The sequence below is a fragment of the Dromaius novaehollandiae genome, chromosome 26 (assembly GCF_036370855.1).
Source record: "Dromaius novaehollandiae isolate bDroNov1 chromosome 26, bDroNov1.hap1, whole genome shotgun sequence".
Lineage (NCBI taxonomy): Eukaryota > Metazoa > Chordata > Aves > Casuariiformes > Dromaiidae > Dromaius > Dromaius novaehollandiae.
The window spans coordinates 4166201-4181928 of NC_088123.1; the positions used below are offsets into that span (position 1 = coordinate 4166201).

At 42.2% G+C, this 15728-nt stretch overlaps 1 protein-coding gene across 2 annotated transcripts in view; it reads right to left on the reverse strand.

The window, feature by feature from the left end:
• GFPT1 (glutamine--fructose-6-phosphate transaminase 1) overlaps positions 1–15646 on the reverse strand; it is a 37051-nt gene extending 21405 nt beyond the window's left edge. For both annotated transcript variants that reach the window (XM_064497917.1, XM_064497916.1), the window contains exons 1-6: positions 15508–15646; positions 4537–4644; positions 4018–4125; positions 2243–2368; positions 1287–1345; positions 230–364 (exon numbers count right to left, since the gene is read on the reverse strand). In XM_064497917.1, the coding sequence (XP_064353987.1) occupies positions 230–364; positions 1287–1345; positions 2243–2368; positions 4018–4125; positions 4537–4644; positions 15508–15514 (543 nt within the window). In that variant the 5' untranslated portion in view covers positions 15515–15646. The remainder of the gene's footprint in view (positions 1–229; positions 365–1286; positions 1346–2242; positions 2369–4017; positions 4126–4536; positions 4645–15507) is intronic.
• Positions 15647–15728: the final 82 nt, after the last annotated feature.

Genomic DNA, 15728 nt, shown 5'->3' on the forward strand with positions numbered 1-15728 from the left:
GGGAACAAAACAAAAACACTTTAGAAAGCAACCTGCTCATACTTGTACACTACAGAATTTCTTGTAACACTGGCACAGATGGGCACAGACTTACGGGACAGATTCAGTGCTGCAGTAATCGTATTCCAACTTGGAAATAATCTAGTAAAACTTTTATATTTATGCTCAACTCCACCAGAAAAAAAATTACATATCCCCCGCTCCTCCCACCCTTTTCAAAATACATTACCAGTTGCTGGATGACCCTCTCCACCAGGGTGGTGAAACTAATGTCATCACTTTCACGATTATCATACATGTATTTGACAAGCTTTGCAATACTTTCTGTGTCGGTCTCAGACTCAAAATCGTATCCTTTGCTTTCCTAAAAACAAGCAACCAAAAAACATAGTATTAATTATTTTTCAACATTATCGCCTTCAGTCCCTATGAAATATCTATTATTTGTTGCCCAAATGGTGTTGCACAAATGATAACTAGAGACAGCAATCCCTTTCCCCAAAACATTATCATCTAATTTAAAACATGAAAAAAAAAAGAGAACAGAAAAGAAGATGGAGAGAACAACACAGAGATAAGTTCAGCAACGCTGGAAAGGTGACAGACAGTAACCTCAGCATATTTGTCAAAGAAAGGATGTAAGAGCAATGAAAACACAGGATGATCAAAGTACAGACTGGAATTTTAATCATGTGGATGGAGAGGAAAGGGAGCATCTTAAAGATGTTTTATATGAAGAATTAGCTTATTTAAATATAAGCACGGATAGAAGACTTACAAAAAGCCCTATTCACTTACAATGTGTAGCTCACAGAGCTGAGTGACAAATTTAACAGTGGCAATGTTTTGCAACTCAGGAAGGAAAAAAAATTAAAGACAGCCGGGAAGAGATTTACTTACTTCTGCTAATAGAGCTGTCAACCAGCAAAACAAAATCTGTGCAACTCCCATGGCCAGATTATCAAAACAAGTGCCCTCAGCCAGAAAAGAATGATTCCCACCCTCAAAATGCAAGATGCAATCAACATACTGTGACTTGGGTAGCAATTTCCACCCTTTCAAGCTCTAATCTTCACCTACAGACCTGTCCTGAGCTCAGCAAGTATCATAAACACGTATGATAGTTCTGTCTCAAAGGATCTTCAACAAGAGTGGTTTCAAATTATCAGGTGTTTTGCCACCTGGTGCAAGGACTTGTGCAAGTTCAGCTCAATAATCTATACAGCACTACTTTACTCTGTCCCAGGATACGTCCTCTCTCCCACAAACACTCGAGTTTTACTTACCAAGAATTTTCTCAGGTCTTTGTAGTTGGTTATAATGCCATTGTGGATGACAATGAATTCTAGAGACAAGAGGAAATACACTGCTCAGATCCAAGACAGGCAAATGTTTTATGTATCTTAAAATAGCAGCAGAGTAAATATTGTATTCCTGTGGCCTACGTATACAGATGGCAGTATAATACCAGAACAGAGAGCAGAGTCCACAATTTCATTGTGCGTAAAACTATACTTAGCAGGATAAAGATAAGAGTTTCACTCTGTGGTGCCATTTCCCTGATCTGCTCCATTTTGGTTGGTCTGTAATGGCAAAAGCTAATAATTACATGAGTGGAACTAAGACAAATTAGATCCTGTAAAGTTTTTCGAGATTCTTAAATGACTGGCAGTTTAGGAACCCACGCTTACTAGCAGTAATTAAATACTGTGCTCGTTCTATCATCTTGCTGGTGCCGCCCACCAGGCTGTTACACAGAAACGCACACCAACCAGGCCGCGTTCTGCAACAGCACAGAGTAGACCAACCCACTGCTGTAAAATGGTGATTGTGAGAGAAGGTAAAAAATGAAAAAAGTTAAAAATAATCCATTTCAAAGAACGGATGGGAAAATGCTTACCATGCAATTTATTCTGTGTTTTTATATCCTCCTTGTACAGTGGCCATACGCTCAGTGAAGCTTTGGGGCACTAATCCCAGTCCTTCAAGAGATCATCTACTGCTGCAAGCCGTTCATTAGATCCTAGCCCGCAGCCTCAAATCAATGGCCAAACCCCCGCTGGCTTCTGCGTAACTGGGATTAGCATCATAGCCTGAAATAAACTGTTCACACGCGCTGCCTCCAACCATCCCTTTCTGTTATGCACCAGTAACCGGAAAAGGCAATAAGCTTTCCAGAAACTGTAAGAGTTGTCACTGCTCCTGCTCAGGAACACGCGTTTTCTCAAGCAAAAATTCTTACCATTGTTTTTATCTGAGCGTTGCGGGTGGCTGTTGACAGGATTGGGCTCGCCATGGGTAGCCCAACGGGTGTGTGCAATTCCAAGATGCACATCAAACTCAATGTCCAGATCCACATCCTGTTGCTCTGCAGGCAGAAGTATGAGAAGTTTTTATTACTAAGGGCCTGTCCTTACCCCAAAGCCAACGTGGGGTCTCGCTGAGCTTTCAAAGCAAGGTCCACAGAGACTGCAATACTGAAAGGGAAATATAATCAGCAAATCGCTAACCAAGTGTCAAGCGTGTAAAGCTACCATAGCAAAGACCATGCGCTCCGTCAAAGCAATAAAATGCTTTGTTTCACACATGTTTAAAGATGATTACAACTCAAATAGGCAACTTCCTTCCCACTCAGAAAGCACTAGAACTGCCACAGAGCCGAGAAGAGGGAGAGAACCTCTTTACCCAAGAACCACTACACCAACAAGTGAATCTTTCATAACACTCCCTTGCGCCTCTCTTTCACCACGTCTCCTGGCTGAATTTGTAAGGGGAATCCTGAATGTGGATGCCCACAAGTTATTTCCCTGCACTTCTCACCCCACCAAAATAAAAAATAGCTTACAGAAAAAATCCAACTTTATTTGCTCTCTCTTGGGTGCACCTTGTCATCCTATCACCTTTAATGCAACAATATCAGCTATGACTGAACTAGCTTATTTCATAGTTACATAACACTAAAATTAGAATATTCATCAGTAATGCTTATCTCTAGAAGGCATAACATTAACGTTAATATTTTTTAGGAAAAAATTCATCCTTTTGTTCCAATATTGCCTCCACGATCTCTTCCAAACTATCTATAGCCTATAATTGTCTTGATCGGGCAAACATTTTCTCCAAAATATTTTGTATACCTTGTATTGTTGTAATGCGCGTGTCACCTCACCTGGCCTTTTCAGTTTCTGGTTTTCATCTACCCACCTTTCTTTTGGATAAACAGTATTCTACTGTGAGGTTAATATTACCATTGATTAAAACCAAGTTAAGTTATGTAATCAGTTTCTTTCCAGTTTTATTTATGTGATTTCTGCAAGTTAACTTTAATAACAACACAGCTGATACCTGGAAAAGTTTTTAAATGCAAACTATAAATCCCAATTACTCTGAAAAGTATCTTCAAGTTAACAGACAGCTGACCACTATTTCACACACAACAACTTTGTATTTCTTTGTTTCCTGCACAGATTTAACGTATTTAAATTTTAACTCTAAAGCACACAGAAAGGCCTCACTTTGTGCTTGCTTATCAATTTGACAGTTACACTTACAATTACACTAGTGTCTCTTAAGCAACTGCTAGGCCATCACTACACAGATTCAAGGTTTTACTAGGGACCAGAATTACTACATATATATGTATGTGTATATATAAAAATAAATATTTAAAGATATATATATATAAAAATATATATAAATATAAAAATAGATATATATATATATATATATATATATATATATATATATATTTCTTTTTTTTTCTTCCAGGTCTATTCTATTTTAATAGGACGTGGTTCCCTTGGCTTCAGAAATCAGGAGTTCTCTGTGATTTCATGGCAATGTCCATGGAATCACTGGGTCCTTCACGGCACATGTGTTTACGTCTGTGTTATGTTTACACACAATAATCTGGAATACAGTGTTTCTGCATAAGACAAAAGATATTCAAAACATAAAGGAAATGATAAGACATTTAATGGGAGGAAAAGGGGCAAAGAAATCAAGAGTAATACGTACTGTGAACCTCTTCATCCAGAGCCTTCACCTTCCCTTTCTGTTTGATGAGCTGGATTTTACAAGCATTAGCTTCCCAGTCTTTGTCATTTCCTCCATCAATTCCCACACCTAAATAGCACCACGAAATATGAGGAAAGGGTGTGAAGTGCAGAAAATACGTTACGGTATTTCACAGAAACAAATACAGATGATTTTTGGTTTTTTTACAGTGTCCTTTCTTTTTCCACCTGAACCTCAAAATAAAGGTTAGAAATCCTTTAGATTAAAAATGAATTTTCCCTTTGTTGTCTTATAGTTATTTTCAAATGCTTGGTTAATACGCATCAGAAATGTTTACAAAAATCTGTAAATCTAAAGTTAATCCAAATCTCCGACCACACAATCACAGAAACATCCAATCTGTGCTTTGATTTTCTTCAAAAGTAGGCAACAGTTGAAAGCATTCATAAACGAACCAAGAGAATCATCATTTACAAGCCAAAATTCAAAAACGAGTCATTGTTACTTGGAGAAAGCTACCTGCAGAATCGTATCCTCTGTACTCCAGCCGCTGGAGCCCTTTGATAAGGGTCTCCAGGATCTCCCGTCTTGTCCGGGGAACATGGTAGTTCAGGTAAGCAAAGATTCCTACGTGGGGAGGAAAGACACACCCGTTTAATATCATGACAAAATCTGTACTGGTTATCTGCAGGCACATACTAGGTAAAAAACCCACCAAACTCAAGCAGGCATTTGTACTGAGAACCCCTACAGGAAAGCGCTACTGCATCTGTAGCTTTTCTTACTCCATGTGAAGTCCAAGGGAGATGATGTCACTTACATTTGATAGACCAAAACTAACCACGGAAATGCCACCATCCTTTTCATAACACCAACAGTGACTACGCAGGAGGCAGGCTTGGGAGGACTGGGGAATGAATTTTCACGTGAGCTGGACCTGCGTGACAGACTGAACTGCCAGGAGACGATGAAGTGGACAGGAAAGTCATCGCTCCTGATTAAAAAAAAAAAAATCTGGTTCATTAAGCTTGGGCTTTGCACAGTTAAGAACCACCTTCTAAAGGAATTCTCCCTTGAATAGCTTTCTCTCAAAAAGTTCCTCCCACCACCTCACGAAGAAAAACTCATTTAACTCATGCAAACTAACACACTCAATCTGATTGAGCTATTTTTCCTGTGGGCTGGAAAGAAAGATAAATTGTTGCTTCTATTTTTAAGGAGCTGGCATGCAAACATACTATGGTGAGGGGGACATACTAACTCTTAGATCTGTAATATCGACTATGGCTCTATTTCAGAAAGATTCCCTTTGGTGCTATTATGAAGCAATAGCATAAGGAGACATTTACTGGATGCTAGAAATATCTGCACAGGAAACCATTTTACCCAGTCTAAGATTTTAAAGTAGAAAAATATCGGCAGGAACACAAGCACAACAGGTTTCACAAAAACATCTATGTGTGTAAGTCTCCAAAAATGACTGGTAATTTAGGCTTGGTAATTTAAGAAACTTTATAGAAAAAACTGCTTTTGAGAAGAATGGAATTCAGTCCCAACAAAAAAAGCAAAAAAACCCAAAACACAACACACTATTTAAAGGCATCCCAGATCTTTGATTTGTTCTAGATAATGTAGTCATATAGCCTGCCTCCCAGTTCCCAAACTTTTACTCATGTAACAGCTTTTACTCCCAAAATGACTTTCAAAAAATGTGTCTTCGCGTTTACACAAAGACTATTTTAAAGAGTGTTTAGAAAAGTGCATTCTTAAACTGTTTGTGTTCTAGAGTTATCCTAAATAATTCAAAGCCTTCTAATGCCTTAATTTATTTTATACGGAGAAATACACACCGGAATTTCAGAATTGACAGATGCACTGAGTACCACACTGCAAAGCACTGAAACGTTTATGAAGTATTTTTTAGCCTAAGCAGAGATAAATGACACCTGCAAGAAGGTCGCTTGCACCCTTATAATTCTGACACTCTCCAATTCTTTCCTGTTGTGCATGGTCTTCACCTACGGGTTACAAGATAAGCTTGTCATAAAGCTGCATGTTCCTCCCAGAGCATCCCTTCCTAACCAAACACCAGGGGAAGTACGTCCCCGTTGTTCTGCTGCAAAAAAAGCACACCATCTCTCACTTTTCTTCATTACTAGAAAAAAATTAGATGCAAGTTCCACTGTTTCTCTTTCTTAAACCACCTACTCAAGAAAAACAAGATGGAGCTTTCCACTTAGCTTCTTTCATTTCTACTTTCATTTCCAAAAAAATCCAAAGCCTCTTCTGATAACCACTTGTAAGACTACTAAGGACCAAGTTTACAAGAATCTGCACAGTTTTGCTTCCATTGCTCCCGACATCCCAAACAGGTAATAAAACACTCAGAGTAGCTAACAACTGCTGTATTTCAGAAACTTCCTCTGAAGGATACTTCCCTCTTCCCTCATGCTCTCATCACCCAAACACTTATCCCCACCCTTCTAGGGAAAAAAAAAAAAAAAAAAGTTTTCCAATTTGAGATTCACTCTGTTTCTGAAAATTGCATTCTTCAGGCAAGTAGCAACCTCTCTGTTTACAAGTGAACTGACTCCAAACAACTGTCATCCAGGCTGAAGGACCGCACATTTCAACTATATCCTGGATGCCTAAAATCCTTTAAATGTCTTCCAGGTCTCACAACAGGACTGCAAAGCAGCCTGCTTTATCAGCGGGCAGCTGGAAAGCCCCTCTCTCCGGATTTGCCAGAAAACTCCCAAACAGACATCCAGGGCAGTGGCAGTGTCACACAAGAAAACAAGCGTGTACCATAATACAGAGAAGGCAAGCACACAGGTGTCTTTAGAAAGGTATGCTGAGCTCCAGCGGTTCTTGGCATTTCACTTTCCATCAAAGCCACCTATCGTGACGTCCAAAATAAACCTACCTCAGAAGGCATACTTATAACCCCCACACATATAATTATGGAAACATGAAAGCTTACATTTTTCCAAATTACCCAAGTAATTTCAGAGCTGAAACCGCTCTCCTTTCTTTATGTGCCTTGGAACCATGTACTAATGAATGGTCCCCTTTCCACCCAAATCCCTGAGCCTTGTATTTCCTATTGACGGCTCCAGGCAGCACCCCGCTCACACAGTAGCCAGGCCCTTCAAACAGCTCTCTGGAAGTCCCTACGGTCTCTGCATTAACCTTGATGCCATTTCACCTATCTGAATATGGCATAATCAGTCCTATTTAGGCACACAGCTATCTAATAAGAGCATAAACCGCTTGAGTGGCATTTGGTATCGTGCTCTTTTCAGCAAACGGGGACTGAGGACGAGCCTTAAGATGCTCTGGGGTTTGAGCGTCTTGTCTTGCTGGCTACAGCGAGACAGTTCCTGTAGGTCCTTCCCGGTGAACCGCAGCAGTCTGAAACGCACAAGAGCCTCGCTGACGGGAGCACAGAGCAGGCTTCTGCACTCCCGAGCGCCCCGCTGCGCGACTCACGGACCAAACCGGCACCGACCCTCAAACTGGGATGCAAAGGGTGAACCATAACCACTTCCAAGTTCGGGGAAGAGACTGTGCGCAAGACGACCAACACATACAGGCATATTCCACACAAAGCGAAAAGAGGACTGTAGGAAAGGCAGAGGGGAAAGGGTGTGGAACAGGACCGCAACCTAATTTAGGCAGTCTCGACAGCTGCTCTGCCACATTACATCCCATCTCGGCTGCCCATCGGCAATGCCAAACCTCTCCAGCAACCGACAGGCGTGAGGCTTGCGAAGGGAGTTCTCTTCCGGAGCCAAAGGGACTTCGACATCACCTACATAATGCTAAATAACAGGCACACAGCTACACAAATCCTAGCTTGTTTTCAGGCTGTGACATAGCTTTTAAAATGAGGGTATTTTCAATTGAAGGAGACTGGAGTGCCCAAGAGTCATTCCAGTGACAGCAGCCCTGCACAAAGCGCAGAGCAAACGTCCCCTCCTGAATGTCCTATTAACATATCCATAACTGACAGAACAGAGCCTTGGAGGAAGAGAGAAAAAAAAACACCAAAGAAAGACAACAGCATCTCTCACAAAGCTCCAGTGAAGATCACTGTGCACACACACTTGACAGTTTACACACACGTACACTTTTCACACACACTCCTGGTCCTCCAGCAAGGCCATTACAATGAAGTATGTATTTTTGGTTTAGCTTTAGTTTTGACACAGAAATAAACTCCTCTCAAGTTCAAACAGTATTGGGAGCTGACGGCACCCTGAGATTTCCAGTGAATTCTACCCGGCACGTCTGGCAAAGAGCAGCTAGAGGCAAAACCACTGCGTGAGACACCCAGTGCTGGGATTCTCGTGCTACCGATCCCTTTTCCAGCTGCTAACCGACATTCATTTGCATGCACCCATGCGACATATGAATGAGCTCCAAAAAAGCTGTGCATAATCCCAGTCCACTACTGATTCCTCATTCTGATGTGCAGAAGAAATTAGAGTTTTGTGGTTTTCACCTGAAGCTACAGACAGGAAGGCTCAGAAGAGCAGAAGGAAATAGAAAAAGGGAAAAGAAACAGACACACACAGTTCAGCTTCAGAAACTGAAAACTACCAGTCTGATGGAATACACCTTTTTTTTTTCCGACTTAGGAAGTCCTCCACATGAAAGAAAGCCTGACTCAATAGACAGACAGGAATATTAGTCAGAAACTTGGTTTCCTGTCATAAAACATTTTGTAAAAGTGAGTTGATCATTTTCATCTCCATCTTGCTCCTGGCACAGGGACTCAAACTTATTCTGAACCAAAAAAAATGGACTGAAACCAGCCTCCTTCCTTCTAACCAGGGCAGACCTTGAAGTGTTACTTGGACATCTCTATTAAACCTGAATCCAAATCAGACACGGGTTTGAAAAGTTATTTTCTCTGCAAATTTTATCAAGTTCAGTAACACCTGAACTGAAAAAATATGAACCTGACTCCTTGTCACAGGTCACAACTGCTATCGGTACGTAACAAAGTGCCAAGCACCGAACGGGCACAGAGAACAAACCAAGCTCTTCGAGCCAGGGAAGGCTCATCGAGAACGAGACTCAGAAACACTAGTATTTATTTCTACTTGCACTGTAAACAGACAGAAAACACCTATCTGCAAAGCAGCCAACTTGGCATTTGCCTCAGCCATTGAAAATGTGTTAGTTACAGCAAAATTATATTAAGATTATTCAAAAGGACTGGGAAAGAAGTCCAAATCTAAGGCTAAGAATGCCACCAAAAAAACACTTTTCATAGAAGACACTCATGTAAACACTGGGAGATTCTATTTTGATACACTTCAGCTTTTAGGTCTTGACAGGCAAATAGCTGGAGTGATAATGGAGACACCAATACAGAAATAAAATTCTAAAAACCCACCTGTGATCTACACAATTTACAAATCAGAAGGCAAGTGGGACAAGCAGGCATAAAACTCACCTTAGAGGAAACAGAAAATAAAACAAATAAAAAGCATAGTATCTATAAATTAAACAAAAAAGTAAAAATGAGGCAATTCATCTCATAAAAATTAACACTCCTCTCCCTAGATGCATGACTTACTAACCTACAAGTTAAAATTAAATATTTGAAGACTTATCAGCTATTTGTGACATTTGATCATGATGAATCATACGGAAATAACATATAGTTTCATCTACTGGAAATTCAAATGCATTTCATTTTCTCCTTTTCAAACATCCCACGAGACAATTCTTCACACAGCCAGAGAAAGCGTTAACCCACATTTAAAAAACAGCATTTATTTTTACCAGCTCTACCCTAAATATTTGATTCAGAAATACACAAATTTTATAATCGTTTCCATTTTTAAATACAATTCTACTGCCCTTGACAGTAACTCTGATGAGCAAAAAATGAACCAAAGCATTAAACGCTTATGTCTCACTGATCTAAGCATATTCTTGAAAAATGTTTTTTTTCTCTCAGCAGCCAGCAATAGCAGTTCTGCAGACCAAATTTTGCTCCCGAGTTTCGCCTCAAATCTTGCGGTCCTATCTGCGTAAACCTAGCGAAAGGAACGCAGTTGTGCTGAGTCAAAGGGCACTCAGATGCTACTTACGTGCCAGCATGACGCAGAGCGCTGGCGGTTCAGGAAAAGAACCTCTTTTTACTTGCAGACTGAACAAAGGATCCCTTCACCCAGCCACACAACGCAGCCTTCTCAGAGATGGAACGAGGCAGATGTGTAGTGGCACACAGCAACTCTACCTTTCAGTCTAGGCTCTAAAAGACATTCTTTCCACATACCACAGACATGTTATTCTCAAAATCACAATGCCTTGTTAAAGCCTTGTTCTCTCCCTCTCCGTGCTTATATTCAAATGACTCTACACAATTCAAAAGATGAAGAGACAAACCGCACACATCCTTACAGCTCTTGAAGGCTTCCACGTAGAGCGCTCTGTCACAAAGTGCCAATTTTTCTGTCAAAGTGACAATTCATTTAAATCACAACAGTCAATGGAAACATACTAGTTTTGATGGAATTCCAGTGCAAATCTAGCAAATTTCCACCAGGGTCCCGTCTGATACACTACCAGCTTATCCTACTTGCCAGCCTGCATCCCGGTGCTGACACTTTAGAAGTCCAAGTAGACCGTTCCTGAAACCAACCCATCAGGGCTTTCAGGCCCCTAGCAGACCTGAAAACAGAAGTTTTAGTTTCAGCTCAAATTACACATTTAGCCACTGCTACTGCAACCCCCATTCACCGCGGAGCTGTTTTTCAGTAATAGTGCCACACCTGCCCTTTGTCAGACACACTCTGGAACAAGCCAGAAAGAGGAAGTATTGCAGAAACACACCAGAAATGAATGGTATTTAAATACACTACCTTGATGAACTCTGAGTTGCCATTACTCTTGGTAAAATACATGCAGTGTCAAACCTAAAACCCCCTGCAAACTTCATTCTATTCCAGAATTTCATGTAATTGTGAATTGCTAAATAGACAGCAGCAAGCGTACTACAGGAATTCACATCTGATAGGCTCAGAAAACATAATACCCCTGGCTGGAGTACACTATGGCCTTGACACTAATGTACTTCACGATTTGAACAGTGGTCACGCTTTACGTTTCAAAAAAACCCATTTCAACTAGTTTTAACCAGCAACTTTAAACTAGAGACTTTGCACACACAGACTGAACAGACATGTTCAAAGCATGCAAGTCTATCACAGAATTCTTAAAACATGCTAACGATTGTCGTAGTGAAAAGTCCTGTATAGTCTCTCAAATGAAATACACCGAACAATGTATTTCAGAACATGAAGCGTTTTCTTTCTTACAGATTTGCCCTAAGAAATTTACATGGTGATCCATGAACATAATGCATATTCAGTTGCTTGTGGAACTCAGCTCTGTCTTAGAACTGATTTTTAATGTTCATGGACTAAATCTAAGCATTCTTAATGACAGCTAGATAAAGAATTCTCTACAAACAGTTGACAGCTTTTAACAGAATAGCATTTTTGCCAAATACAGATTAATTATTGCTATTGTCAATTGTCACCAAAATTCTTTTTCTGGGAACTTAATTTTCCTGTATTCTTTTTGTTCTCATGAATCCTTACTTCATGGTAATTTCATAGGAAAATGAAATGAATCACCACTTCCAGATAAGAATAAATTACCTTCCCCAATATACTGAAGTCATGAAGTTACTGAGGAATAGTTTTTCCTAATCGTTTTCCCACATAAGCAGAAAAGCCTTCAGCTACGTTTACTTCAGATTTATAAGTACGTTTATACCACACCATGCACTGTTAAAATAATTTCAACAGACGATGTTATCAGTACATCCACTTGGCAATTCCGAAGAATCCTTTGTCCTGGTGGTGACTATTAGGCCTCAGTTCTTCAATAAATTAAATGTAAGCTACTAAATAACACGTACATAGAATATGTTACAGATCGGGACCTTTTTCTTCAAATTACAGCGAGGGAGAAACTAAGCACTAACGCCAAGTCCAACGGAGACGCTAACAGTAGCGCAGAACGAAGTCTCAGAACTGGACGGTGTGGACACCTTCCCTAAAATGGAGATGTTCAACGTCCCGCCGGAGTGGGTTCCTGTTGTTTGTTCCCGGCAGTCCGGTGAGGGGGCACGCTGTGTGAACCACTGTGCACAGAAAGAACGCTACTTCTGCACACTCTGGATGAGCACAAGGTCAGAAACAAGCAGACTATCATTATTGTGTCTACTAGTTGTGCATAGCAGAGTTTAGGTACAATTCATCAAGTCCCCACTGGAAAAAAAGCAAAGCACAAAAACATCCACTCAGTGAAGAACCACGTTTGCCCACTGGAGGCTTCCTTTACCGCCGATGCACATACCTCTCTCTTCAGGTAAAATGGCAAGATTTCTCCTGTCTAGGGTAAATAACCAGTGCATCAGTTCTAGGGCTCATTTTGGGCAAAACTCACTGTTTTATACTTTACAGGAATAAATGTTGTTTTTCTTGGGGCAAAAAAATCTCCAGTGATGTACAGACAACCCTAAACCTTGAAACACAGGTCTTCAATTAGCCCATTTTCATCTTCAGTAATCACTAATAATACGAGACCCAAGTCTTAAGACCCTTTTCTGTTGTTTGTCTTAAAACAGTCACAGCGTATGACGGGTTTATTATTTACAGAACAGTCTATCGAGCCTGGCTACCTTGAAAAACCTGTTTTCCAAACTATTTCAAGGATGAGACTGAACTGGTTTGGTACATTCAGACCAAAGCATGTCCAACTTATACTTGCTCAGGTCTTTAAACTGCAAGTTTTTAATACGCACCAAGCACAAAATCAATTAAAAACAAACAAAAAGATCATGTCTGCCATTTACACTAAACGTCAAGCAACTAAACTTAAAGGCTGCATTACTCTTCCTGTCAAGTGGTGAAATCCTGTGATCTGATGTGCTTGTACAGGGTCACCTGCACATAAACCTGAACGTGAAGATTATCAGCGCACTGAAAACACTGCACGGGTAATAATCCTGAAGCTGTCATAGGGTCAACTTCCATAATAGCAACAGTTGTCACTTTTTTTTTAAACTCATCCTCATACCTGTCTTTCCACCTGAGTTGAACTGGATAAAAATCTGAGCACAGGCTGTACACCTACTAGGCAACACCGTACATCCTGACTTAGCTGTCTGATGACTCCTACAACCAACCAGGCCGTTGTCGCTCACTGCTCTGTGTAAGACAGCTCCTGGGACCTCGTGGAGGCCGCAGCAATGGAACCGGGTGCCCTCTGCTCCGAGACACAGACTCCTGTCACTTCAGTTGAGAGAGAAAATTAAGATTTGTATAAGGAACTCAGCAGTCAGAGCACCTACGAGCGAGTTCGGCCTTTTTACGATATTCGCAGGACTACTTACAGTTTGTTCACCTTGTTCCTCTGCTGCAGTCTACTGCTGCTGTATGGAAGAAAGCACAAAAACTGCCACTGCAATTAACATTTCATAACGTGAACCTAAAGCGCTGCCAACTCGGTCTTCAGCTCATCAGCTGGACTGCGAATGGCAGCAGCAGAGGAGGCTGTATACCTTAGCTTCTGCCAACCGTGCTTAACCTCAAGTCACAAGAGTGCATGTGCTAGTACCCTCAGACTCCAGTTCTCCTCCCACTTCCTACAGAAACTTAACTGTCTTCAGATACATAATTTCTGCATTCAGAAGCTCTTCAATTTCCAATGCTTATTTTCCTTCATACCCTAAGAGAAACACATTCAATTAATGCTATGCTCTTTTCATTTTTAAGTACAGGAAATACCTCTGGCTCCTAGAACAAGATGAAGAGTCAACAACAGTGAACAATCCTTGATGCTTTTCTTACTGTTTAATCAATATTTCCATATCCAAGAAGAGTTTCACATACACTGAAATGTATAAAATGGGGAAAAAATGTGTTTGCAGGTAAACAAATTTTGAATACAACTAAGTAACTACCCGCAGAATTATCAATGTTTATCATAGTTAAAAAGATGAAGAGCAGAATGTTAATATTACCCGTTTCAAAGGCTGGACTTCAAGGTAGGCAAGCACAATGCACCGAAAGTATCCCTCGCAGCAAGTATTCTCACAGCAAGCTATTTATAATAATAATTATCCCTTCTATTCTTAGCTTTGTTCCACTTTCTACTTTTAACACAAATTAACATAGTGTGAAATGGCAGCTGAAATATGTATTTCTGGTTGTTTCTTCAGAGTGCTCCACAGAGTTGACAGTCTGAAGGTGATACTATCTCACTCTGGTTCAACCTTACAAAAACACTGAAAGAAATGGCAACTCACAAATTAAATATATAAAACATTCTGATGTAAAATTTTGATTAGAGTATCACCTCTAGCTTTAAACACAAAAATACAGGAAAAAGAGGGAGGAAACTTGGAAGGAAAAATAAAAATACCCAACAGAAAACCACCACACAAATTTCAGCAGAAAAACAAACATGCAGCCAACGTGACACAACACGAAGCAGGAACAGAAGGGTATTTTTTATTCCTGTGTCCAAAAGACGAGGTAGAACAACTGTTCTGATAAGGCACACAGGACCGCACAGAAGACTGCGAGAAGCACCTCAGTGACTTTGGAGACAAGCCTCATTGGTTCGTGCTCTAATTCACTCATGGCATGTGTTCAACGCAGGAAAGTTACACGGGTTTATAAACAGATTGAGAAGAGCTGATGCAAAACCCTGCAATGGACACTCCTAAGCCACGTTTAGAACAGTTTCCCGGTTCACCTCACATCCTACGTGGTACAAACTTCCATCACTTTAAGAGCAGCCCCACGAGAAGTTGTAATGATTAGAGAAAAGTAATAAACCACACTTTTCACCTCAGAGGGGGAGTGACTATTTTGACAAGACCAGAAGCGCATTTGAAAACGCTCCCACTGAAACCTGTGTCCCCTTCACATAACGTACATCTTACGGACATTCACCGGGGCGTGGGCTCCTGTGGCACTTCCACGTCTTTGAACATTACAGCCTATAAACCTGCACAGCACCACCGAAACAGGAACAGTATCATCCCCAGCACAGCCTGCCACCGAGTCCAAACCCACTGACATCATCGGGCGCCCAGAAGGCTGCTACACCTAGGAAACCCGGTGTTTCGGCTACGGCCGTCCTTCACGCAGCTGGAAGGAGATGGCCTTGTGTACACCCGGGCGACATTCACGCGGTTCCGCGCAAAATAAGCCCTTTGGGGTCGAGCTGCCGAGAGGCGTCCCCGCCGGGAGGGCGGACGCGCAGCGCGCGCCACACGGTGACATGTCCCCGCAACGGGGACGGGCCCCGCCGTGTCACCGCCGGGGCGAGGCGCGGCGCCCCGGCAGCCGCCTCCCCGCGCGGCGCGCAGCCGCCCGGCCCAGCGCCGGGCCGAGGGGCCGCCGCCGCCCGCCGCCCCCCGCGCGGCCCGGCGCCGCCGGCCCTTACCGCACATGCTGCGCCCCCGTCCGCGGCCGCGCTGCCTCTGCGCGCCGGGGCCGCGCCGCGCCGCGCCGTGCCGCCCCCCGCGCCGGGGGCCCAGGGCGCAGGCCCGCCGCCCGCGCCGCCATTGGGCGCCGCCGCCGCCCCGCCCCCGGCCCGGCCCCCGGGACGTGGCAGCCGCAGCCGCGGCCGCCCGCGGGCGGTGGTGACGGCGGCGGCGGCGGGGG